We start from the raw sequence: 27,895 nt of genomic DNA on the forward strand, positions 1-27,895 counted from the left end.
CATTGTTGTTGCGTTTTGAAGCACGTTTCTTCTCAATTTAAAATGAATTTTAAAATTACATCTTCTTTCAGTTCCAAATGCTATTGTATCATATTTTAAACTTTATAGTCGCGTTTTTAATCATGTGAATAGGCAGTTAAATCATTAAAAACACTGAATCTCTTGTTTTTTGTTAGTAAAATAATTTTTTTTTTAACTTTGTCAAAAAAATTAATAAAATAAAAAACATTATTAAGATGCACATGAAAAATATTGTTAGAACGCAATTAATGTTGCAAGTGGAAATTCTTTTTTAAAAAAAAGTTGTTATAATGAAAAATATTTAAAACATTAAAAACATAACGTTTTAAACATTCAACTAAATTAGATTTGATTGAAGATTTGATTAGATTTGATTGAAGATTTAATTTGATTAAAGATTTGAGAGAATAATAGAATATTTTTCCATATATAAAACATTTCATTTCAATTTTGGCTTTCAACATTTTTGCTTCACCTTATGAAACCTTTGTTAACTCGACTTAGTTAAGGAGAGATCCGAAGAAAAATATTGCATTTAGGCCCTTTTGTTTTCAAAAAAACCGCTTTATTTTGTGTGCATTCTGATTGGTTTATTTTTTTAAAAAATCTTGAAGCTCATTGTATTATTTTGTTTACAAATATTTGGTGATTTTATTATCTGTGAGTTTCAAGTTTTAGGTTAATACCATGGGGCAGAAGTTATATAAAAGCTGAAACTTTTCTTTTTGAAAAGTTTCAGGACTGGGAAAAAACCAGAGGGTGCACCGCTGATATATTGATATGTACTTGATGTATATTGGAATGTAAAATATGATCACATTTTGCGTAAAAAAATTTTTGAAATATTTTAGTATTCTATATTTCTTTAACAAATTAAACTTTTCAATTATTCATTTAGATTATTTCATTTACTTTTCAATTCAACTTTTACTATAGCACTTTTTTTAAACATTGTTGAGGTGTTCTTGATCTTTAAAATTTCATTTTGATCAAAATATTTTATTAGTGGTAAGATGGTAAGATGTTGGTAACATAATTGTTGCCTAAGTAAAAGAAGTATTACAAGTGGAAAATTAATCACGAATCGTAAATTGTGATTGGCCAAAGCTATTGAGTAATCTTGAAAGTATATTATTTGAAGCAATTGCCATCACTGATTTATTTATTCCTGGGTAAAAAGTTTAATGAAAAAAATTTTTATCATGTTTTGCGATGACGTTGACACAAAATAACCAAATGATAGAGATTACTGTAATATATATGATTCAGATAAACTGGTCAAAAGTGTTACTGGTTAATTATTATTATTATGATTAGCCTGTTTTGAGTTATTTAAAATCATTTATAAAAAAACATAGCACTTCATATTATTTTTACAAACATCCTTTTTCTTTTAAAAGTTTCATGACGTGATTTTTGAATTCTTTCCTGTCAAGCGATTTAAATTCATTTGGCAATTTGTTGTACAACTTTATCCTATTGCAAAAGATAGACTTTTGTCTGCTTTTTTCGTTCTGGATATATAAGTGATAATTATTTGCATTTCTTGTAAAATAATTGTGTCATTGTTTTTTATACAAAATCCTTGAAAGACACTTTCTGAAGTTGAATAGTAATGTGTAAAAATGTAAATACTTTCATTTAAATATTTTCTTTTACAGATATATAAAAGGAGGTGCAATAATTGTATTAAAAATGTTTTGGTCCATCTAGTCAGATACCTACCAGTTCTTATAAAATAACCAATCATCTTAGCGATTTTAGCTGCAGTATAGCTAATGTGTTCAGAAGAATTCAAATTGTAGTCAATTTTAATACCCAGGTATTTTACACATTGAATTTAACTACTTCATTTTCAAGGTTGACATATCTGTTCAGATATTTTTCATTGATACTTAAATATTTTACCTTGGAACCTGTAATCAGCATACTCATTGACTTACTAGCATTTAGTTTCAATCCATTTTCAATAAACCAGACACTAAGTACTTCCAATTCATCATTTAACTTTATCATCAACTCTTCATAATTTTTACCTTCAATGTAGACTAATGTGTTATTTGCAAAGAGAATAATGTTTACATATTGGTTAGCTCTGCCAATATCATTCATGTATATTATTAATAACAGGGGCCCTAGAACTGATCCTTGGGGCACACCTATCTCACAGGGTAACTCAGTTGATAATTCATCACCAAATCTTACTCTTTGAGTTCTTTCTGTTAAGTAGCTTATAATTCATTGAATTACTACTCCTCCCACTTTTTAGCACTTTAATTTTTCAATTAATATTTTTCTATTGATTGTTTTAAATGCTCTCTTTAAGCCTAACATAACTGTAATGATAAACATATTGCTATCAGTTGCTACCCTCCATTTTGAAATGAGTAGTTGAACTGCTGTCTCAGTAGAGTGATTTTTTCGGAAGCCAAATTGATTTTTATTAAATAGCATATTTTCTTCAAAATAAGTAGACAACTGCATATGTACACATAATTCAAGAACCTTTTCATACATTGCTAACATATTTAGTGGTCTCATGTCTTGTGGTAATTTGGGTGATGTCACTTTCTGTATGGGTATTATATTGGATCTTTTCCAGGTTTTAGGTACAAAACCTGTTTTTAAAGATAAATTAATTATTCTTAGCAAGTTTGAACCAATGACTGGATATACTTTTTTTTAAATTGGTACACTCATATCTTCACACATACTTTTTTTATCTTTAAGGTCATTTACTATATTGTCAAGTTGATGTTTAAAAATTTCTTTAAATTCAGTTGCTCCACTAATATGCTGTGATGTTTTTATGTAAGTAACTGCCAGATAGTTGTTTAATTTTGTTATCGATTTTTTAATATCAAGAATACTCTGAATGAGAAGTTCATTGTATTTATCAGCAATCAATTTTTCATTTAAATTATTAAATTCGAAATCTTCCCATATATTAAATTGAGCCTTACACTTAGTCTCAGTAAGAGTTTTTAAGATCTTCCATATAGCAACACTGTCATTTTTAAGCATATCAATTTTAGTTTTAAAATACTCTGCTTTCAACTTTCTCAAAAAGTAGGTTTTGATATTTCTACATTTTTTATAAACTCTGTATTGTTTGAGACAATTTTCTTTGTTCACACAAGTTTTCTCATTGTTTTAAATTTACTCCACTTGCGACTCGCTTTTGTACTTCCTGTCAACAACTTTGGATCACTCATCCATTTATAGTAAGAATTCCTATTGTTATTTGAAATGATTTTTGTTTGCACTAATGTGTTTATAGTTTCTCGAATACTATTAATGAATTGCTCAGCCATTTTATCAATATTTAGTTTCCTGAATTCATCCTCTTTTTCTGCAAGCTTGACCATCAACTCTTGATTTAATTTTTTTATATCTATTTTGTCATATAATTCAATTTCTTTGGAGTGTTTTAGGTTGTTCTTTAAATGTGAATTCTTTTTTAATTTGTATTTTTACGTAGACACAACCATTTCATGGTCTGAAATTTTATGAGATTCATTTTGAAGAATTTCAAGAAGTAAATTACTTAAAAACAGTTCAATCACTGTACTATCACTGTACTAGTAGTTGGAGTAATTCTTGTTGGTATAATTTCACTGTTGATTATTTTTAAGCTTGATTTTCTTATCACTTCAAGAAAACTTTTAGAATATGGTGAGCTGTTTAGTTTTCTAAATGGATCAATATTTGAGTTAAAATTACCCATGACTATAATATCTTTATTTTTTTCAATCATGTTGATCCAGTTTTCATAAAAGTTTATAAATTCGATCTCGTTATTTTTTGAAGGTGATCTATATACACAACTTACAGATATAGTTTTATTTATAACTTGAAGAAAAACACTTATAATCCACCACTTCATTTCTACCATAGTTTGCTTAATGTCTAAAATTTTAATATCTTCTCTGATTAAAAGTTTACATCCCCCAGTAATTGTGCTGGAAGATAATACACTTCTGGAGGTGTAATGCTCAAATTTAATTTCACAATCCAAGTATATGTCAGTCACATATGTTTCAGTTAAACCAATAACTTTAGGTTTATATTCTAGTAAATATTTTTCAACTTCACTTTTTTTATCAATAAGATCATCGATATTTAACAACACACATTTAAATTCTCTAGGTAAACTTGGTTGCTATTGAATCCTTGACTTAACTTTCTCTCTTATGTAATTGAATATTGGGCATTGTCTCTTATGTGCAAAGTGGTCACATGGATGATTAGTGTTGTTTTCTTTATTAAACCAACACCAATGAATGCATAACTTATCTTGATAATCACAATTATAAGACTCGTGGTTTCTTGCACATTACTTACAGGTAGGTTCATCATGTTTGCAATTTTTTGAAGTGTGTTTATAGTCTTGACAATCATAACAAATAATATTTATATGATTATGAATATGAACTACCTGCCAATTCACAAATAACTTGAAATTTCTTTACTCCATCAGGTAATTTTTTGATTTTTGATCTATGTCAAAGATATCTGTTTACTAGTTTTGTTTCTCATGAGTTTTCTCTTAATGATGTTTAGAGTAGCATCAGGTACATGTAATAGGATTTCATTTTCCTCAATAATTTTCTTCTCGAGTTGTTCATTATTTTCATTTTAATCTAGACTAATTATTTCTACAGACATCTCTAATCTTCTGAGCTTCTTACTATTATCTTGATCATACTTATGTATGACCACTTTGTCACCTATTTCCTCATTAATATGTTCAGCTAATTTTTTCATAATTTCAGGATTCTCACACAGCATTACTATGTCTCCATTGAGTTTTTTTCTTAATTTTATGAACACCACTTTTTAACTGTTTTACGTTATTAGTTACAAATTGTATCATATTTCTTACTTGGAGAAATTTGCCTTATAACCATTTCACTAAAATATTTCTTTTTTTTCTTTTTATTTGTTTCATTCCATAGTATTCCTTCATCATCATCCAAGATATGTACTACTTTTTGTACTTTTTTATTAACCAAAAGACATGAAGGTGTGATGTTATCTGCTTCTACAGAGACTTCACTAATTTGTTTATTTACTTGGCACTATAATTTAGTATTAATTACTAACATAGATTTTATTTCATCATTTAGTTTCATATTTCGTTTAGTAAATGCATTAATAATTTGTTGTTGTTGTCATTCATTTTGATTTTGTTTAGATTCTTTGAGATTTGATTTAACAGAGCGATTTGGAAATCGTTCTGTTAAATCAAATCACAGATAAATTTAAATTCCTTTCACAGATAAACTTAAATTCTTTTTCTGATAGATAGGTGCACAGATAAATTTAAATTCCTTTTCTGATAGATGAGAAGATTCTTTGTGAGACCAAATAGCACACACTCCTTTGCATTAATGGACTCATAATTTTCTTCAATTATATCATCACACTCATTACATTTGTGTATAATGCTTTGTTTACTATCATTATTCTGTCTATCGATCTGTTGCGATTTTGTTCTGATTGTTCGTCTTTCTCGTGTTTGGTTTACTCATATTAATTTTTTTTATTTTAAAATTATTTTTCAAGATCTCTCTTAATAATTAACTAATAGTTATAGTTTAACTTAGCATTTCATTCTTTTTTAACTATTCACTTTCTTTATATTTTGATATAACAAAATTACATCTGCCATCTTTATTAGAACTGCAATTTGTATCTGTCAGGTTGTCAAATTGTCCGTCAGGTTGGGTTTTTGTTTTTTTTAAAGAACTGTTTTAAACTACTTTTATATAATAAATTACCTCAAAACAAGCTCAATTTAAAAATTATGTAAGAATATTATGGTATGTATTTTTTTTAATATTAAATGATAGTTAAATAAAAATAATTAATAATATTAAATAAATATTACATTTTTTTTTTAATATTTACTATTACTTTCTTTTCTCTCCATTAAGATGTTTAAGATAATTAAATTATGCTTAATTTTTTTTATTATAATTTCTTAAATTTCCAATTGTGGCTTTGCAACTAATAATGCTTTTTTATTTTTAAAAAGTTAGTGAGTAAAAAATAAAAGATATATAAAAACAGTATTTAATTACCTTACCATTGATTATTTTAGGTTTCCAAGTACCTTTTATCAAAAAATATATACTGTTGCATTTTCACTTGTATGAAAAAAATGTTTAATGTTTAAATTAGAACACGTTATAGTTTAATGTAAACTTAGAAAGTTATGTTAAAAAATCATGAGGTTTTTAGCAGAATTAAATAAATGCACCATCTAACTGCTTTAAAGACAATTTTTTAAACAAACCTACTGTCTGTCTTTTGTGAAATTCAGTGAAAAATGAAATTGGAAGAATCAGTAAACTTTTTTATTTAACATTATTCAGAGGTATTAAAAATAAAACTTTTAAATAAATTTCTAATTTTTTTGTTGATTTCTATCCTTCTATCAATGAAAATCTTTTAAATAATACAATTAGTTTGCTAAACAATTTGTAACCATTAAAAACAAAGATAATTTAATAATTAAACAAGCCTAAAAATCATTGTTGTTTAATAATGATCAACCTTGGATTAAAAAGAACAATGGTTGATTGATATTGTAATAAGTGCTTTTGACAACACAAAAGTATGTGAGCTTTTTGGGGTTTTTTCTTCCTTATTATTATTTTGGCTTATAATGAGACTTGGCTTATATGGATTTGCGGTTTTTAAAAATGCTAGTGGCTACCTTATGGAAATAATAAAACAACATATTATTCAATTTTTTAAGAATAATGGTCTATACAGTGTCTTTATACAGTGCAACATGAAAATTGTGAACCTCCTTGACGTAACACTTAGTCTCTATGACCCATATTTTCGACCCTTTTGTAAACCAAATGATGAAATAAATTATATATATGTTGAATCCAATTAAAGCAACTTCGTAATTTCATAGAATTAAGATGTTCTACTAATTTATCTTGTTTTCCAAAATTCTGCCCGCTTGTATCAAGTGGGCAGAGTTTGATGAATTAAAAAAATTATAAGTTATAAATTATTGTTATAAATAGTTATAAATATTTTATATTGTTATAAATAGTTTTTTAAAAAGCTATATATATTTTTTTTTTGTAAAAACTTATGTAAAAGATTTGAAGCAAAAAATTCTATTATTTTCGTAAAATGTTTTGTAATTTTTGTAAAAAATTTTTTAACTTTTTTTTTTAATTTTTTAATTTTTTAAATTTGTAAACAAGTTACATTAGCTACAGTATTTTTGTCAAAATTTTTTAGAATATTTTTTTAGAATATTAAATTAGTTATAATATTAGTTTGGTCATTTGTTTTTATAATTTTTTAGATACTTTATTTTTATGTCTGCTTTTAGAAATTAATTCTGATTTTTTCTTTAATAAATTTTTTTAATCAAAATATGTATGTATCAGTCTTCTCTGTTTAGCCAGCGCTTTTGCTCTTAAGTCTTTTTGCGCTTGCCCACATGCCCACAAAAACTTTGGTGATCGCATAAAAAAGTGCTGTCCAAATAAATAAAAGTGTTTTGTTTTAAATTGCAACAAAACTTTTTTGTTTATTTGCTCAACTTTTATGAAATAAGACCTTTCTTTTACCAGTTTTTTTTTAAATTATTTTATCTAGTATTTATTCAAAACATTTTTTTCGCTATTTTATTTTAATTTAAATAAACAGAAAAAAGAAATTCTATAAATTGTGCAGGCTACCTTAAAATTTACCATCCTGCCAGCACTTTTTTGTGTGCTGGCATGAATTTTCAAATGGAGAAGACTGATGTATGTATATATGTATGTACAGATTTAGCTTTCCATGATATGTCACTGATGATGTCATACTAAAAAGTCTGCATTTTAAAAACTAAAGTGAGCATGTATAAGTCTGCGCTAAATTAACAAGTCAGGTCTCTGACAATATCATACAAAAATAGCCGACTGCAGGGGCCTCAGAAACATACTTTGGCAGAAGGTTTTGGATTAAGGTTTCAATGCGGTAGTGGTGTAGTGGTAGAGCGCTTGCTTCATAAGCAAGAGGTTCCGAGTTCAATCCCTGCCATGTCCCTGATAGTACCGCACTCAACTCATTTCTCCGCGCAGCGAACTTGTTTGTCAAGGTTCATGTTTCGGAGTTATAGAGTTGAGAGAGGGTTATATTACGAATAAGTAGCCTCCTCATCTGTAGTGGCCTTCTCGGCCTTGAGGAAGTGAATTAACAAAAAAAAAAAAAAAATGTATTGCATTTAATACAGAAAGAAGTTCAAATTATTTTATTATTCATTGTCTTTTTGTTTAAAAGCTATTTAGATTAACTTTGACACTTTATATTGACAAAGTACAACCTAAATTTGCCGGAAAAAATCGCAGATCAGAAAAAGAGATTCTGCAACAGTTTAAAAATGCAAGTAATTATATTTTAGAATTTTCATGAGTGAATATCTAGATTTTTATCTATTGTTGACACTTAGTTAGTCAATTGATTGCGTTTCAATAGATTAAATGCGTCAGAGCACACCAAAGTTATTCAGTACTGATTTTGTTTGAAGCCAAGATTTTATACTAGAGCAAAAATATAGCTATGGCAGTAAATCTAACAAAGTCTCCTGGTCTTTTTTTAAATAATTCTCATACAAAGAATCTGCCATGTATTTGGTTTATGAATGAACCAGGCTGATGAACCTTGAAGACTTTTTTTAAATAGCTACTCCACCATTCAAGCCAAAAGTTTTCAAGTGAAGTTGTACTTTTCCGAAACAGTTTTATTATTAGCAGCATTGAAGTTAGATGTTATTTCCTGGGTTTTACTCATCTATTTTGCTTAATTGAGAGCATAATTGACTTGTCTTCAGCCTTTAATATATTGCAGGGATATCCACTTTTTTTGTATTATTATTTGTATCAGTACATTTAAAGCGACCAATAGTATTTCTTTCTATTGATAGATTCACATTTTGAATTAAAAAGAAAACTACACCTTTAAAATGACATTATAGTCAAATTATAAACATAGAAAACAGAGAATGGAGAACGTTTTGTATAAAATATTTTTTTTGTTTTTTATGCAGACAGGAAAACAAAATTTAAACACTTGTTAAATAGTTCTTTGAGTATTGAAGAGAGTCCTTGGAAACACTTTTAAATGACTGATGGAATGTTGTCATGACCACAAGCTGTAAAAGAGTTAAATTAAAAAATATCTATTGTAATAGAGTTTGAGCGGCCAAGGTCCAAATTTACGTGTTTGAATTCACATTTTCAAATTCACATGTTCGAATTCACATGTTCAAATTCACGTGTTCAAATACACGTGTTCAAATTCATGTGTTCGAATTCACGTGTTTGAGTTCATGTGTTTGAATTAGGCAATCACAAGTTTTCACATCTTTACGCAATTAGTTTTTTTTCTAAAAAATTCATTTTTGCAATTCATTTTTTTTTATCTACATGTTCGTAGGATAATTATATAATTTATATACTGGCAATGATGTTTCTGTGGAAAAATTAAGGATAAAAATTTTAACTAAAAAGGTTTTTCAGCCTCCTAACTAAAAATCATTAAATAATTTTTAAATTATAATCTTTTATTAAAGTTCAACACTTTATTTTTTCTTTCAGACTCGTTTTTTGTTGCTTTATTTTTTTCTTTTGATAAGTATACTATATTTTTTGAGGCAATGCATTCATTGAAATTTTTATTTTTTTTTATTTGGAGCATCCATAAAGTGTATAGTAAAAATATAACTACATAGTAAAAATAACTACATAGTATAACAACAGATTTTGGACCCTCCTTTTTATACGCAGCTGTATGCTTTCAATGACTCCTCCCCTTCTATGTATGCACGCATTGTTTGCCAAAAAATAGAGATTTTCTCTGTAAAACTTCAAAAAATTATAAGCAAACAAAAACAAAACATTATGTTGATTTAACAAAACATTTGACAATTTTCTTTATTTAATTAAGAGACCGGCGTTTTCAAAATAACATTAAAATCAGAGAAAAATTTTGTGTTAATAAAATAGATAAAATTTTATGTTTATAAAAAAGATTAAATAACTCTGTTTTAGAAAAAGTTCATGAAAAAGATAGTCAAACCATGTATGTACATCCTGTCTTGAACACCCCACTCCCCTTGTAAAAAATGTCTATGTAACTTTGGATAAATATTTTTAGTGTGTTAACAAATTGAAATTGATTTATTTTGCACGTTTAGTTTTTACTAGTTTTTTACATTCTATTTCAGTTTTACAAAGTGAATATGAGAAGTAATATTTATATAAGATTTTTTTATAATAAGTAATGACAAGTTGTAGAAGAGAAAGCACACTGTTATTGGAAATAGTTATTTTGGTCAAATTTTTTTTTCAGGTACTCTGAAGTGTGCCAACATAGTTATAATTTTGGTGGTGAGGGTTCTCAGGACACTGCACATTTTACCCAAGTAAGTTTACTCTCTGATTCCTTTGCATTTTAAAGAATAGAGTTTACAAGTAATTTGCGTCTTCTTTCTTACTTTTTATTTCAATTTTAACGTACATCTACTGTCGATTATGGTTAGCTACTATTGATAATGGTTATCTACTATCAATCATGGTTATCTACTGTTTATCATGGTTATCTACTATTGATCAAATTTGTAGTTAGCATTCCTCAGAATTAGAAAAAATAAGGTTGGCAAAAAATTCTCAACCAAAAACAGTTTTAGGTTGCTGTCATCAGGTCAGCACAAAATTTAGCAACTCAATTTGACAAATCCACCAACATGTAAATGTTTTGCATAAATTTGACAAAAAGACAAATGCTGAATTTGCTGACTTTTCTAACATTAATGTTTCAACATCAAACATTAACGTTTGCTTAAAAGTTTTAAAAACAAACAGAGAACTTTAACCTTTTATAAGGAATTTAAATAAAAAATTTTTAAATAAAACTTTCCTTATAAAATGGTAAAACTAAATTTTTTGTTTAAGTTATTTTATTTAGAATTCATAAAAGTTATTTTTTCTGTTTTTATTTCAATTGTTTTGTTTAAAATTTAAATAAAAGGTTTATATTTAGAATTTAAATAGAATGTTCATATCGCCCTTGAGTTTTAAAAGAAATTTAAATAAAGCGTTCATTTTTTATTTTTTAAATTTACTTTATCAGGAATTTAATTTTAGTTTTTTCTTTTTTCTTTTATTAAATAAATCATTTGTTTTGTAGCTTTTATTTTATTATTAACTATTTTATTTAGAAATTAAAATAAAACAATCCTCCTTATATTCCTTTTTATATCTCTCTTATTTCCTCTATATTTTTTATATCCCTCTTATTATCTCTGTATTTTTTTATATTCCTATTATTTCCTCTATATTTTTTAGATCTTTCTTATTTCCTCTATATTTTTTTTATATGCCTCTTCATATATTATTTTCATATTTTAGTTTTTTTATTACAATTTAAATAAAACATTTTTTTTTTTTTTAATTATTTTGAAAAGAATTCTTCTTATTGTATTATTTTGTTTAAAATTTAACTCAAGTGTCCTTATTTTGTTTTTAAGTTAGTTGTTTTATTAGAATTTAAATTTAATGATTGTTTTGCTGTTTTCATTATTATTTTATTCAGAACTTAAATAAATTGTTGTTTTTTTCTGTTTTTATTTAAAGTATTTCATTTAAAGTTTAAATAAAGTGTTTGTTTTGCCATTTTATATTTTTTTGTAAAAGTAAATGAAAGTTTTAAAATTTAAGAAAAGCAAATAGATCAGCATTCCCAAATGCCAACCCTAATTCTGAAGGCTAAGTTAGAGATGCAACATCCCACATAAAAAATTTTAATGTCATATGATTGGTTTAATATTTATTTCAGTAAAGCTGTCATTTTTATGTCCCTATTCAAAGTTTTTTTTTTTAAAGCAAGTTTGTTTTTAGGTGGTGTGGAAAAGTAGCACCTATTTTGGAATGGGAAAAGCAACTTTCAAAAAAGATGGCTTGATATGTACTTACATTGTTGCCCGATATAAACCACAAGGAAACATAGTTTTCAAATACAAAGAAAATGTTATATCTGGTTCCTTTGATTCAACCAGAACATGCAGCAATTTAGACAGTTATGTAAGTAGTATGACACAAGTCAGTGGTTTTGATGGGGTAAGTGGCATAGCAGCAGGTGATTCTGCAACTAGCACATTTGATAGTCAAACTAGTGATGGCTCATTAAACTTACTCGGAAAGCAGCATGATTTAAATGCTAATAGGTTTGATCAAATTGGGTTGAGAGCTCACAATGTATTTCGCAAAATCCATGAGGTTCCTGAATTACAGCTGAATGCAGAGTTGTCTATATCTGCTCAGAAATATGCTGTGTATTTATCTGATATTCAAACCTTGCAACACTCAAATGTTGCAGGCGAAGGAGAAAATTTAGGCTTTCAATGTTTCTCTAATGAAAAGGAAGCTTCTGCAGCAAACATTGTGAAAAACTGGTTAGTTATTTAAATGCTTCTCTTTCTATAATAAACACATATTGTTAATTTTTAAAGATCAATAAAATGCTGTCTTTGTGATTTTTGGTTTTGTTATGTTACATAGACTTTTTTTAATGTATTAACTGATTATGATTGAATTGTTTTTCACCATGTTAAATCTTGACTGGTTTTTTTAATGTTCTATATAGAACATTAAAAATTATCTATTTATACTAGCAGTAAGCAACCCGTAATACGGGTTATGAGTAGTTAAATCATTTATAACAATAAAAACACATTAATAACTAGATATGTTATCTAAAAAATTAAATATAAGTTTATCTATAATAACATTTCAAGTTTGACTCCCTATCAGCAATGTCATTGCTTATAGTTAACAACTATTATTGCTAAATTTATCTATAAATATTTTGATTCCCTTTATCAGCAATGCCATTGCTTATAGTTAACGACATAAAAACTGCATTAGCATTAGTTAAGTTCTTTTTAAAATCTGTCACAACACAGCAGGTACCAGTAAAGGAAAGTCAAGTAAAGTATTATTTGCATTTTATTGTTAGTAGAATTAGGATAATAATATTACAAAAAATATAAAGAACAAAAAAATAGCTATAACAGCCTAGTTCTATCAACACAAAACACAGTAACAATAGCGCATAGCATAAGATATTTGTAAGCACACATTGCTGTGTCTCCAGAATAATTAAAAAAGAAAATATTATAAAAAGGATAGACAATACAACGTAATAACACCACAGCTTAATAAGATATTTTATTAACTAAAATACTTGAACTAAAAAGATTTAATTTGTTACAATATTTGAACAATTGAGGGACAGTTATAGTTATTAATTTAAACAATTATATCAGAAAAAAGTAAGCAACTTGTAAGATATTTCTTATAAATGGTCATTATCAATTGTGGTATTAAGAAATATGTAAAAAGTTTTATTAATTCTCACTCTCATCTAAGAGAAAGAAGGAGAGAGAAAGAAAGTGTTTTCAAAGCAGAATGTTAAAAAAGTAAAAAAACACACAATAGATAATAGTAACTGGTTTTATTATGTTATGAGCATACAAAATTACTTTTACTTTGATTAAAAGAGAAATTCCCAGCATTTCTTAATTAAGTTCCAGCTTCTCTCTGACTGTTGACTAATGATTAATAGAGTAAACTTAACATCATTTTAAATTTACAAAATTAAAACCATATTTTAACAGTAAGCAAACTAATCAAGTGATGACAAAGGCAACTAAAAAAAAAAAAAAAGAACAATTATGTTTGAAATTATAAAAAAATTTAAAATCATTTATGTTGTTAACTGTTTGTTTATAAATTGTTGTTATAAACTGTTATTAATCTAAATATTACTATAAATATATTTACTATAAATCACTCAATATATTGCTATAAATGTATAAATAATATTACTATAAATAGAAAATTCATACTTTGCTTTTTTCTCAAGTGTCTAAAGTAAAGTCGAATTAACAGATATTAACACTGCTTGACACTGAATTCTTGCAAGTAAGTTATCACTTCGCTGAGCAGCATTTCTTACATTTCAACAATGGTTAGTTTTATCCTACCTAGATCTATCTATTTTATTGAACATCAACTACTTTTATGTCGCCTATCACCATTTACACTAATAACTTCGAGCCTAATATTATTCTTTTCAATTTCACTATTATCATTAAACATATTACCAGCATTACTATTGTTACAACTGAATAATAAATAAACATAAAAGAATCATACAAATTATGATCTTTTTTAATCAAAGACTATATTTCAACTTTATTTTAAAAATTTATTGTAAAACTGAGATACACGATTTCTAATCAATGTTGCATGTTCAGGATTGTGCACCAATTATGCCATCTCTTGGGAAAAAAAGTAAATAAACTGTAGGATCTAAGTTAGTAAATAACTTCCCTGGAAGCAGGTGCAGCACTATCTCCAACAAATACAACAGCAACTTCACTAACTATAGTTTGCAAATGAAACATTAAATTATGTAAGCAAAGTTGATTGCGATGTTATTGCTTTCTAAAATTTACTGCTGCAAGTGGGTCAGAGATATACATTTGATAATGTTGGGGGAATATCTTGATCTGGCCTAAGATTACCTACACAAAAACTACATGAAAAACTTGACCACATATTTTAAAACATGGCATCCTATGATTTATAGGTTAAAGACATTATCAGTAAATAAAGCAAAATAAAGACAGACATATTAAATTCTAATATATTTAAAAAAATTGATATTGGAATTATATAACTTCCTGTAAATCTTGCAGAAATAGTGAAAATGGAAGCAAAACTACCTTTCTATAATGGCAACATAAAAAATTTGTTTCATCAAGAAATTTTTAAGCACAGCAATGCTGACAGATCTGGCTCATTTCTCCTAAATAATTATAATCTAGAATAGTATCACTTCTTGCTATACAACTTAACTATATGCTATATAACTTATTCAAACCTAATACCGACCATCAAAAAAAAAGAGAAAAGAAATTAAATAAAAATATCAAAATATTAATAGTCTAAAGTGGTAAACATATTTACAAAAAAAAAAATCAACAAAAACCTGCAATCCTAATAACAAAGATATTATTTGGTAATAAAAACAAGAACACAATGTTGAATCTTACTTGGTTTCTCATCTATAAAACAATTTTATTTAACTATTTAAAAAAAAAAAAAAAAAAATCAAAATGCTTTATGTTAAGCAATGTATTTAAAAAAAAGAATCAAATGCAATTACTTTAGAATATATATGATATATAAACCTATACAATTTAACTCATTAGCTTAACCACTGGTTTACCATTGAGGTCAAAAATTAATAAACAAAAATCAAAACAATTTATTACAATTATTATTCAAAATAAAAACCCCTAACAATTTAATTTAGGATTTATTAATATCCATATTTTTTGGCAATGTCAGTTAGTATATTTTTATCTAAAGTAATAAAAAAGATAAAAGCATTTAAGAACAAATTTAAAAATCTAAATATATATTCAGATACCTTAAAAAGAAGCATTCTTTTGACAACTTCCAACATAATTTTTTTTACTTTCTGCTACTTTTTTCTATTTTACTATTTTCTATGCCTTATTTTTTTTTATCTAAAAGAAAATATACATGTAGATACAGAGAAATATAAAATATACTGAAATATACGCAAATTTATGCAAATACATTTACATGTCCACAAATAACAGTCTTATTTTATTTAAAGAAAAGGAAACTGGCTATAAAAATCAGAAAAATACAAACAACCAACAACAAACAAACAATAGCAAAAAATTTATAGTAAAATTAAACAATGAACAACATCAATTCCTCTTGAAACTAAAAATTTATCAGCTCTAATCCGCTTGCAGATCTTGCTTGAAAGATCATGTGGAATACTGGTCCGCGTGGAGAAGAGCCTAGAAACTTCTTTAAAAATGACACTACTACTATTACTATTAAATTAGCGTATTAATATTTAGATGAGATTTTTTTATATTAAGTAGTTACAAGTTGTAAAACGAAAAACACACTGTTATTGGAAATATTTAATTTGGCGACATCAACTTTTTTTTTTCAGGTACTCTGAAGTGTGCAAACATAATTACAATTTTAGTGGGGCAGGTTCTCAAGATACTGCACATTTTACCCAAGTAAGTTAATTTTCTAATTCCTTTGCATTTAAAGAAAAGAGTTTGCTAGTGATTTGCATCCCTTTTTTTACTTTTTATTTCAATTTTAATGCACATCTACTATTGATCCAGGTCATGTGTGGTACATTACATTCCTTTATCTACATTTCAGGTAATGTCGGGTTCAGGATCATTATAGTCACTTTGCCACTGGTAACATGTATTCCCATACTGCCTGTGTACTCATGTTCTGGTGGCTTGTAAGGTTCGCTTTTCTTGGCGAAGGCTAGGATAAATAAACTCTGATATAAAAAACCTTGTTTTAGGGCTCTTGGTTAATTAAAGGATTGAGATAGCGTTGTGATAAGAATACACATCTTGAGAAGATATCAATTGCATCCTATTACTGTCTTGTAGTATGCCTTTTAGACAAAGAATATAGGGGTAAGCAGAGTAATTCTGTTGACCAGCCATGCACCTCTTCTTCACCTATTAAGCTGGTGTAGATGTAAACCTGTGTTACATTTTTTCTTGCCTAGGGTGATGAATGCTGGTTTTTTTTAGCTCATAGATTTTTGCTTCTGTTTTTTAATAATGGCTAAGCAACTCTTCCTGTTATCTCCTAATGAGGGCACAGCTCTAAAACTCAGTTTAATGGTTCTGAGTGTGGGTGCTAGTAAGATTTCATGAACTCTGTCGTAGATCTCAAAGAGGTTCATTCAAATCAACAGCGGTAAATTATCATAGTATTGGCAGTGCTGTGTTGTGAATGGATGGTATCCCTGTTAATCCTTTAAGTGTGCATTGTCGAGGCCACAAAAGCAGCCCTAATATATGGCTTAGGGCTAATTAGCATTACTGACTCAACTACATAGCCTATTTCTTGGGGTGCCATGCTCTATTTATGATTGGGTCATTTTTTTTTTTAACTTTAATCATAAGCAAAGATCTCAAAAGTTTTTAACATAGAGAACCACCATCACCATAAAAAGAACCACCATCACCATAAAAAGAACCACCTTCACCACCACCTAATTATTTCAATATATATTTGACAAATATTCATGATATTTGTACTATGATACTAGGGACTTTGTAACTTTCCATCAGTTAAATTTTACTTATAGTAATATTACCAGACTTACAAGCTCTTAATGAGATAATTTGAAATTTTTTTGTTTATTCTCAGTATGAAAACTATTATTCTTTGATTGACTCCAATAGTCAAATGCTTTGCTTAGGCATATAATTGCACATTAAATCACCTACTTGTCGAGGAATTAAGTTTGTATACTCTGACCATTCTTTTAGGTGCTTCCCTTTATCACCTCGTCATTCAATTACCATTCTCTTTATTCTTTCTTCTTATTTTTACTTCTGCTAAAGAAGCTAAATCTTGCTCACCATTTCTTAAATCCTGATTCCATACTCTACAGTTTACTCTTATTAGTCTAAAATCATTAACTCATCTTAATGCCTTAGGACATACTTTATCTGTCCTGTTTCCAGACTCACACAACCTTTTATAGACTTTTAAAAAGTTTTAAAAGCTCACATATTAAAGCCTTCTTTCAACCAATTCCTTGGCCTTAAAAAATATATATTTTATTTTCTAGTTATTCCTAACTCAATAGTCACTAATTACAGCAGAGAGGTGACTAACTGAAAACCATAAAAAAAAATGTAATTTTTAAAATTAATATGCTCTGTTTAACATTTGTTTCACATATACAACAATTTTCATTCCCGCTTTCATAAAAAAAATTTTCAAATCCTAATTTGCTTTTAGGTAGTGTGGAAAAGTAGCATCTACTTTGGAATGGGAACTGCAACATCCAATAAAGATAACATGATATGCACTTACTTTGTAGCTCGATATATACCTAGTGGAAACATAGATTCTGAATACAAACAAAACGTGCTAAGTGGTTCCTTCGATTCAACCAGTACGTGCAGCAATTTAGACAGTTTAGCAAGTAGTGCAACCCAAAGCAGCGGTTTCATTAGGATTGCTGGAATAAAAAATAAGTATTCAAAAACTAGCACATCGGATAGTCAAAACGGTGATGGCTCATTAAACTCACTTGGAAATCAAAATGATTTAAATGCTAACGAATTCGATCAAGTGGGGTTGAGAGCTCACAATGTATTTCGCAAAATCCACAACGTTCCTGAGTTACAGTTGAATGCAGAGTTGTCTGCATCTGCCCAGAAATATGCTGTGTATTTATCTAGTATTCAAAGGTTGCAACACTCAAATGTTGCAGACGAAGGAGAAAATTTAGGCTTCCAATGTTTCTCTGACGAAAAGGAAGCGTCTGCAGCAAACATTGTGAAGGACTGGTTAGTTATTAAAATGCTTCTGTTTCCATACTAAACACATATTGCCGATAGGGCAAATGTGTCTTATTTTTCAAAGATCAATAAAATGCTATGTTTAGGATTTTTGTTTTCGGTTTTGTTATGTTACATAGACTTTGTTTAGTGTATTAAGTGATTGAATTGTTTTTGGCCATGTTAAATCTTGACTGGTTTTTTACGTTCTATTTCAGTTTTGCAAAGTGAATATGACAAGTAATATTTACATGAGATTTTTTTTTGTATTGGGTAATGACAAGTTGTAGAAGAGAAAGCACACTGTTATTGGAAATAGTTATTTTGGTCAAATTTTTTTTTTCAGGTACTCTGAAGTGTGCCAACATAATTATAATTTTGGTGGTGAGGGTTCTCAGAACACTGCGCATTTTACCCAAGTAAGTTTACTCTCTAATTCCTTTGCATTTTCAAGAAAAGAGTTTGCAAGTAATTTGCGTCCTTTTTCTTACTTTTTATTTCAATTTTAATGTACATCTACTATCGATCATGGTTATAGTTAGAAATGCAACATCCCACATGCGAATTTTCAATGTAATATGATCGGTTTAACATTTAATTCAGTAAAGCTGCTGTTTTCGTTTACGTATTGATTCAAAAAACATTTTTCAAAAAGCGAATTTGTTTTTTCAGGTGGTGTGGAAAAGTAGCACCTTATTTGGAATGGGTAAAGCAACTTCAGAGAAAGACGGCTTGATATGCACTTACTTTGTTGCCCGATATAAACCACGCGGAAACATCGTTTCCAAATACAAAGAAAACGTGCTAGCTGGTTCCTTCGATTCAACCAGTACGTGCAGCAATTTAGACAGTTTAGCAAGTAGTGCGATGCAGGTCAGTGGTTCAGATGGGGTTGCTGGCGTAGCAGCAGGTGGTTCTGCAACTAGCACATCGGATAGTCAAAACGGTGATGGCTCATTAAACTCACTTGGAAATCAAAATGATTTAAATGCTAACGAATTCGATCAAGTGGGGTTGAGAGCTCACAATGTATTTCGCAAAATCCACAACGTTCCTGAGTTACAGTTGAATGCAGAGTTGTCTGCATCTGCCCAGAAATATGCTGTGTATTTATCTAGTATTCAAAGGTTGCAACACTCAAATGTTGCAGACGAAGGAGAAAATTTAGGCTTCCAATGTTTCTCTGACGAAAAGGAAGCGTCTGCAGCAAACATTGTGAAGGACTGGTTAGTTATTAAAATGCTTCTGTTTCCATACTAAACACATATTGCCGATAGGGCAAATGTGTCTTATTTTTCAAAGATCAATAAAATGCTATGTTTAGGATTTTTGTTTTCGGTTTTGTTATGTTACATAGACTTTGTTTAGTGTATTAAGTGATTGAATTGTTTTTGGCCATGTTAAATCTTGACTGGTTTTTTACGTTCTATTTCAGTTTTGCAAAGTGAATATGACAAGTAATATTTACATGAGATTTTTTTTTGTATTGAGTAATGACAAGTTGTAGAAGAGAAAGCACACTGTTATTGGAAATAGTTATTTTGGTCAAATTTTTTTTTTCAGGTACTCTGAAGTGTGCCAACATAATTATAATTTTGGTGGTGAGGGTTCTCAGAACACTGCGCATTTTACCCAAGTAAGTTTACTCTCTAATTCCTTTGCATTTTCAAGAAAAGAGTTTGCAAGTAATTTGCGTCCTTTTTCTTACTTTTTATTTCAATTTTAATGTACATCTACTATCGATCATGGTTATAGTTAGAAATGCAACATCCCACATGCGAATTTTCAATGTAATATGATCGGTTTAACATTTAATTCAGTAAAGCTGCTGTTTTCGTTTACGTATTGATTCAAAAAACATTTTTCAAAAAGCGAATTTGTTTTTTCAGGTGGTGTGGAAAAGTAGCACCTTATTTGGAATGGGTAAAGCAACTTCAGAGAAAGACGGCTTGATATGCACTTACTTTGTTGCCCGATATAAACCACGCGGAAACATCGTTTCCAAATACAAAGAAAACGTGCTAGCTGGTTCCTTCGATTCAACCAGTACGTGCAGCAATTTAGACAGTTTAGCAAGTAGTGCGATGCAGGTCAGTGGTTCAGATGGGGTTGCTGGCGTAGCAGCAGGTGGTTCTGCAACTAGCACATCGGATAGTCAAAACGGTGATGGCTCATTAAACTCACTTGGAAATCAAAATGATTTAAATGCTAACAAATTCGATCAAGTGGGGTTGAGAGCTCACAATGTATTTCGCAAAATCCACAACGTTCCTGAGTTACAGTTGAATGCAGAGTTGTCTGCATCTGCCCAGAAATATGCTGTGTATTTATCTAGTATTCAAAGGTTGCAACACTCAAATGTTGCAGACGAAGGAGAAAATTTAGGCTTCCAATGTTTCTCTGACGAAAAGGAAGCGTCTGCAGCAAACATTGTGAAGGACTGGTTAGTTATTAAAATGCTTCTGTTTCCATACTAAACACATATTGCCGATAGGGCAAATGTGTCTTATTTTTCAAAGATCAATAAAATGCTATGTTTAGGATTTTTGTTTTCGGTTTTGTTATGTTACATAGACTTTGTTTAGTGTATTAAGTGATTGAATTGTTTTTGGCCATGTTAAATCTTGACTGGTTTTTTACGTTCTATTTCAGTTTTGCAAAGTGAATATGACAAGTAATATTTACATGAGATTTTTTTTTGTATTGGGTAATGACAAGTTGTAGAAGAGAAAGCACACTGTTATTGGAAATAGTTATTTTGGTCAAATTTTTTTTTTCAGGTACTCTGAAGTGTGCCAACATAATTATAATTTTGGTGGTGAGGGTTCTCAGAACACTGCGCATTTTACCCAAGTAAGTTTACTCTCTAATTCCTTTGCATTTTCAAGAAAAGAGTTTGCAAGTAATTTGCGTCCTTTTTCTTACTTTTTATTTCAATTTTAATGTACATCTACTATCGATCATGGTTATAGTTAGAAATGCAACATCCCACATGCGAATTTTCAATGTAATATGATCGGTTTAACATTTAATTCAGTAAAGCTGCTGTTTTCGTTTACGTATTGATTCAAAAAACATTTTTCAAAAAGCGAATTTGTTTTTTCAGGTGGTGTGGAAAAGTAGCACCTTATTTGGAATGGGTAAAGCAACTTCAGAGAAAGACGGCTTGATATGCACTTACTTTGTTGCCCGATATAAACCACGCGGAAACATCGTTTCCAAATACAAAGAAAACGTGCTAGCTGGTTCCTTCGATTCAACCAGTACGTGCAGCAATTTAGACAGTTTAGCAAGTAGTGCGATGCAGGTCAGTGGTTCAGATGGGGTTGCTGGCGTAGCAGCAGGTGGTTCTGCAACTAGCACATCGGATAGTCAAAACGGTGATGGCTCATTAAACTCACTTGGAAATCAAAATGATTTAAATGCTAACGAATTCGATCAAGTGGGGTTGAGAGCTCACAATGTATTTCGCAAAATCCACAACGTTCCTGAGTTACAGTTGAATGCAGAGTTGTCTGCATCTGCCCAGAAATATGCTGTGTATTTATCTAGTATTCAAAGGTTGCAACACTCAAATGTTGCAGACGAAGGAGAAAATTTAGGCTTCCAATGTTTCTCTGACGAAAAGGAAGCGTCTGCAGCAAACATTGTGAAGGACTGGTTAGTTATTAAAATGCTTCTGTTTCCATACTAAACACATATTGCCGATAGGGCAAATGTGTCTTATTTTTCAAAGATCAATAAAATGCTATGTTTAGGATTTTTGTTTTCGGTTTTGTTATGTTACATAGACTTTGTTTAGTGTATTAAGTGATTGAATTGTTTTTGGCCATGTTAAATCTTGACTGGTTTTTTACGTTCTATTTCAGTTTTGCAAAGTGAATATGACAAGTAATATTTACATGAGATTTTTTTTTGTATTGAGTAATGACAAGTTGTAGAAGAGAAAGCACACTGTTATTGGAAATAGTTATTTTGGTCAAATTTTTTTTTTCAGGTACTCTGAAGTGTGCCAACATAATTATAATTTTGGTGGTGAGGGTTCTCAGAACACTGCGCATTTTACCCAAGTAAGTTTACTCTCTAATTCCTTTGCATTTTCAAGAAAAGAGTTTGCAAGTAATTTGCGTCCTTTTTCTTACTTTTTATTTCAATTTTAATGTACATCTACTATCGATCATGGTTATAGTTAGAAATGCAACATCCCACATGCGAATTTTCAATGTAATATGATCGGTTTAACATTTAATTCAGTAAAGCTGCTGTTTTCGTTTACGTATTGATTCAAAAAACATTTTTCAAAAAGCGAATTTGTTTTTTCAGGTGGTGTGGAAAAGTAGCACCTTATTTGGAATGGGTAAAGCAACTTCAGAGAAAGACGGCTTGATATGCACTTACTTTGTTGCCCGATATAAACCACGCGGAAACATCGTTTCCAAATACAAAGAAAACGTGCTAGCTGGTTCCTTCGATTCAACCAGTACGTGCAGCAATTTAGACAGTTTAGCAAGTAGTGCGATGCAGGTCAGTGGTTCAGATGGGGTTGCTGGCGTAGCAGCAGGTGGTTCTGCAACTAGCACATCGGATAGTCAAAACGGTGATGGCTCATTAAACTCACTTGGAAATCAAAATGATTTAAATGCTAACGAATTCGATCAAGTGGGGTTGAGAGCTCACAATGTATTTCGCAAAATCCACAACGTTCCTGAGTTACAGTTGAATGCAGAGTTGTCTGCATCTGCCCAGAAATATGCTGTGTATTTATCTAGTATTCAAAGGTTGCAACACTCAAATGTTGCAGACGAAGGAGAAAATTTAGGCTTCCAATGTTTCTCTGACAAAAAAGTCATTTCTGCCTCATTCTTTGTTAAGGAATGGTTAGTGATCTGTTTATTTTTTCTTTTTATTAGTTTTTACTTATTGAATGTTACATTTTGTGCATAGTTTCGAAAATGTTTTTATTCTTTTTTTTTTTCTGTTGCGTTATTGATAAAGCATTTTTATTTTTAACACGTTATAGTAAAACTCTATTGAGGTAAGTTGAACCTTTAAAACTCTATCGAGGTCAATTGCTTAGCAGTATTTTAAATACTCTTTTTTTTTGTTTTCTTTGATGTAATATTATCTGTTTTCAATTTGCCAAATGAACCATTTAATTTCATTATAAATTCTAATAAAGAGCCTAAATATGTATCCAGGTATTCTGAAGTTTGCAAGAAAGAGTATGAGTTTTGTCGTGAGGGATCTCCAGACACTTCGCATTTCACTCAAGTATATTTTTGATTATTAGTCAATTTATAATATATTTGAGAAATATATTAATGCTCTATTTTTTAAAGAAATATAATAAAGCTGATTTTTGCAATGAAATGTATTAATTTTTTTTTTTTTTTAATATATTAATGCTATTTGTTTTGTAAATATCTTCATTGTTTTTTTAGCATTGTGTAAAATTGTGATACATGTCTATGGTGATCATATAATAAAGTGTTGTCAATATTTTTTATTAATCTTATATTTAATAATAAATGTGGTTTAAATGAACTTTATATATCCAAGGTTTAGTTGCTATTTATATACCCAACATTTAATTGTTGTTTATATACTTGATATTTAGTTGTTATTTATAAATCCAACATTTAATTGTCATTTATGTACCCGACAATTTATTTGTTATTTATATATCCGACATTTAGTTGTTATTTATTTACTTAACCTTTAATTGTTATTTATATACCCGACATTTAGTTGTTGTTTATGTACCCGACATTTAGTTGTTATTTATATACCCAACATTTAATTGTTGATTATAAACCCGACATTTAGTTGTTATTTATATACCCAACATTTAGCTGTTATTTATATACCTGACATTTAATTGTTATTTATATACTCGAGATTTTAAAACTGTTTTTTTTTTTATTTTAATTTAACATTTTTCGTTTAGGTCATCTGGCGCGAAAGTACTGCTCTTGGCATGGGTAAAACAACTATAGAATTAAATGGAATGAGTTGCGTTTATGTTGTTGCTCGATATAAGCCAAGAGGGAACGTTGTGTCTCAATATGCTACTAATGTTTTGCGGGGAATGTTTAACTTTAAAAAAACTTGTGAATCCTTAGATTCTTTGTTAACTGGTTTAGATATCAGTAGTACTGTTGAGTCTAATGTATATGAAGTGCCACTTATTTTTTCAAAAGATGGAAATAATGAATTAATGGAAAAAGAAAAACCCGTTTCTGTAACAATAGAAAAAGAATCATTAAACAAAGTAATGAAAGATGCTCTTAACGATACTTTACTTTTTACAAAATCCTTAAATGACAACAATAATAATTTCAAAAGTTTTAGAAAATCTGTTAATGACTCAGCTCATGCAAAGTTTCGTTCTTTAAAAAGCAGGAGAAAAAACAAAATAAAAGTAAAAGAAATGTCTGACAACATTAATAACTTTCTTAAAACAAATTCGAAAAAAAAAAAACTCTATAGAATTCGGATTATCAAAAAATATAAAAAACGATACTATCGATAAACTATGTTAAAACCGGAGACTACAATATAAAGTAAAGAAATTTATATAAAGTTATTTTTTTAAATTTATTTAAGGTAATTCCTATCAAGAATTACGTATTAATTATATTTGTTATTAAAAATGCTCGAAGTTGCAAAAAAGGTAACGGGATGGTTTTTAGTAAGTTCAAAATGCTGTCTCGTTTAGTCATTGTGAATAAAAGCCGTGTGAATAAAATTGAGCAAATGCTCAATTTTATTCACCCGAAATTGCTTCACCCGAAAAAACTGTGTAAATTGCTTAGCTTTACGTGAATAAAAATTTGAGCAAAGCTGCGAAAGTTTTTATTCACATAAAGTTGACCAATTACTGAGTAAAAGCAATTGCTTATTTTTATTCACCCGGCCTATTGTTATGGTAAGATTTAAAAGGTGACGAGGTCTTTTATACTTTATAAAGAAACGCTTCATTTCGCCTTACTAAACAATGGTTATTAGAATTATAAATAAACTAGATTATACAATAGAGTTTATATTTATATATATTATTATCTAGATTATTATAGAGAGTTTATGGTTGCATAATCTATGCAATCATAAACTCCATAATCTATGATTATGTTGTCTTAAGTTGTATTGCTGTAATAATTAGATATACAGCGTTAGTTTTTTAAACGAGGAGGAAAAAACACCTTTCAACAACGTTATCACGTTTATATTTCTTTAGTCAAAGAAATATAAACGTGATCGCACTTAACTAGTTTCTTTAGAAGGAAACTTGTTAAGTGCGAATTTCACAATTATGAATTTGAGTAAGTTGCTATGTCTTTTTAAGATGTTCTAAGAAATCATGTGTAAAAGAAACACCTGTAAAAAAAACACCATAAAAATTGTGTTATGCGATTGAGAATTCATAATATGTTGCCTACAATTTGTAAGTTGTATTTTTAAACCTACAATTATATTTGCGAATCCGCAGTTAATGCTATTTGGGTATTATAAAAAAGATTTGACATTTATGATTGTCAAAAGACAATCATAAATGCTGGTTGCGATTAATCAATCAACAACAATCATAAATGCTGAGTAAACATTAACAATCATAAATGGTTTTCATAAAATCATAAACGTTTTTGCCAAAGCTGTTAATGTATTATTCAATGTCTGTATTATGTATTATTTAATGTCTGTACTATTCAATATTTATACCATGAGCATTATTCGATATCTGGAGCTACTCTTTGTGAGTATAAGTATAAATTATCAATTTTGCATATTATAAGGTGGGAAGTTAGCTAGCAAATAGTGTTATTACAATTTTTGATAATATATTTATGATAATGCGGTTTTACTTCAACATGTTGCTATCTAGTTATCGCAGCATTGTAGCTATCGTTATTACTGTGATACATCGTTAGTTACATATCGCAGCATTGTAGCTAACTACAACGTAACGATAAATCTAAAGCTAGCCAATGGCTTCTAATTGCTTTTTAGCTAGCGCTATTTGTATTATTACATTATTGTAGCTAACTATAAAATAATGATAAGTAAGTATTTATTCGATAGCTATATATTGCAGGTTTGTAATGATTACCAATGTTATTTTAGATAAAACTACATTGGATTTGGCGAATGTCAAAAGGGCAGACAACAATGTAAACTTTCGGAAATTAATAAAAAGCTGCATTTACCCCCAGAGTAGGTTTTTTTCGATAATTTTTTTTCTGAAGAGGATAATGTTTTTCACCTTCAAAAAAAAAAAATCATTAAACAATTTAAAAAAACTTATTACGGGGGGAAATGCAGTTTTTTTACGTTTCCCTAAAGTTTACATTGTTCGACTTTCGCCCTTTTAACATTCACCGATTCATTGGAAATTATTACCAATGCTGTTTTAGATAAAACTACCGCATAAATAAAGACATAATAAAAAACCGCGGTGCTCGGTGATAAGACCGTAAGAACTTCTTGGGGCACCTTATGTGTGTGTATATATATATATATATATATATATATATATATATATATATATATATATATATATATATATATATATATATATATATATATACATATATATATATATATATATATATATATATATATATATATATATATATATATATATATATATATTATATATATATATATATATATATATATGTATATATATTTAAGTAAATTATATATATATATATATATATATATATATATATATATATATATTTAAGTAAATTATATATATATATATATATATATATATATTTAAGTAAATTATATATATATATATATATATAAGTAAATTATATATATATATATATATATATATATATATATATATATATATATATATATATATATATATATATATATATATAAGTAAATTACATATTTATATAAAGCTTTTACGCATATTTCACCGCGAACGGACGTGTTTTAAGAGCTTATTAAAAAACTTATAATAATGGCGAAAAACTTTACACCAGCACAACTTAAAGAAACCCTTGAAAATCTTGAGAATACTATGATGCAAACTTTTTATGATCGGATTGAAAAAATAGAAATTAAATTTAATAACTTTGACGATGAAAACTTTACGTTAAAAAAAGAATTATCTGAGGTACAGAAAGATGTCGAATTTATAAGTAAAAGCTATGATAAAATAATAATTGAACTTACAGAATTAAAAAAAACAGAGTCGAAAAAATCACCAGATGGAAGTAATATTGAAAATGGAAACAATAACCTAAGAGAGAAAATAGCAGAACTAGAAGACAGAAGCCGTAGAAACAACTTGAGATTTGTTGGGAATTCCTCAATATAAAGCTTAATATATGAGAAAAAATTTTAATAAATAGAGCCCACCGAGTTGGAAAATAAACAGGA

The 27,895-nt window shown here is 28.4% G+C and overlaps 1 protein-coding gene across 3 annotated transcripts in view; it reads left to right on the plus strand.

Moving 5' to 3' along the window:
* LOC105846415 (uncharacterized) overlaps positions 1-25,119 on the plus strand; it is a 71,496-nt gene extending 46,377 nt beyond the window's left edge. For 2 of the 3 annotated variants that reach the window (XM_065791636.1, XM_065791637.1), the window contains exons 8-21: positions 10,396-10,468; positions 11,943-12,496; positions 16,111-16,183; positions 17,952-18,505; positions 18,843-18,915; positions 19,169-19,722; positions 20,060-20,132; positions 20,386-20,939; positions 21,277-21,349; positions 21,603-22,156; positions 22,494-22,566; positions 22,820-23,373; positions 23,695-23,767; positions 24,444-25,119. In XM_065791636.1, coding sequence (XP_065647708.1) covers positions 10,396-10,468; positions 11,943-12,496; positions 16,111-16,183; positions 17,952-18,505; positions 18,843-18,915; positions 19,169-19,722; positions 20,060-20,132; positions 20,386-20,939; positions 21,277-21,349; positions 21,603-22,156; positions 22,494-22,566; positions 22,820-23,373; positions 23,695-23,767; positions 24,444-25,028 — 4,420 coding nt within the window. In that variant the 3' untranslated portion in view covers positions 25,029-25,119. The remainder of the gene's footprint in view (positions 1-10,395; positions 10,469-11,942; positions 12,497-16,110; positions 16,184-17,951; positions 18,506-18,842; positions 18,916-19,168; positions 19,723-20,059; positions 20,133-20,385; positions 20,940-21,276; positions 21,350-21,602; positions 22,157-22,493; positions 22,567-22,819; positions 23,374-23,694; positions 23,768-24,443) is intronic. The other variant, XM_065791638.1, reaches the window with a different exon arrangement.
* Positions 25,120-27,895: the final 2,776 nt, after the last annotated feature.

Source organism: Hydra vulgaris, chromosome 02 (genome assembly GCF_038396675.1).
Source record: "Hydra vulgaris chromosome 02, alternate assembly HydraT2T_AEP".
NCBI lineage: Eukaryota > Metazoa > Cnidaria > Hydrozoa > Anthoathecata > Hydridae > Hydra > Hydra vulgaris.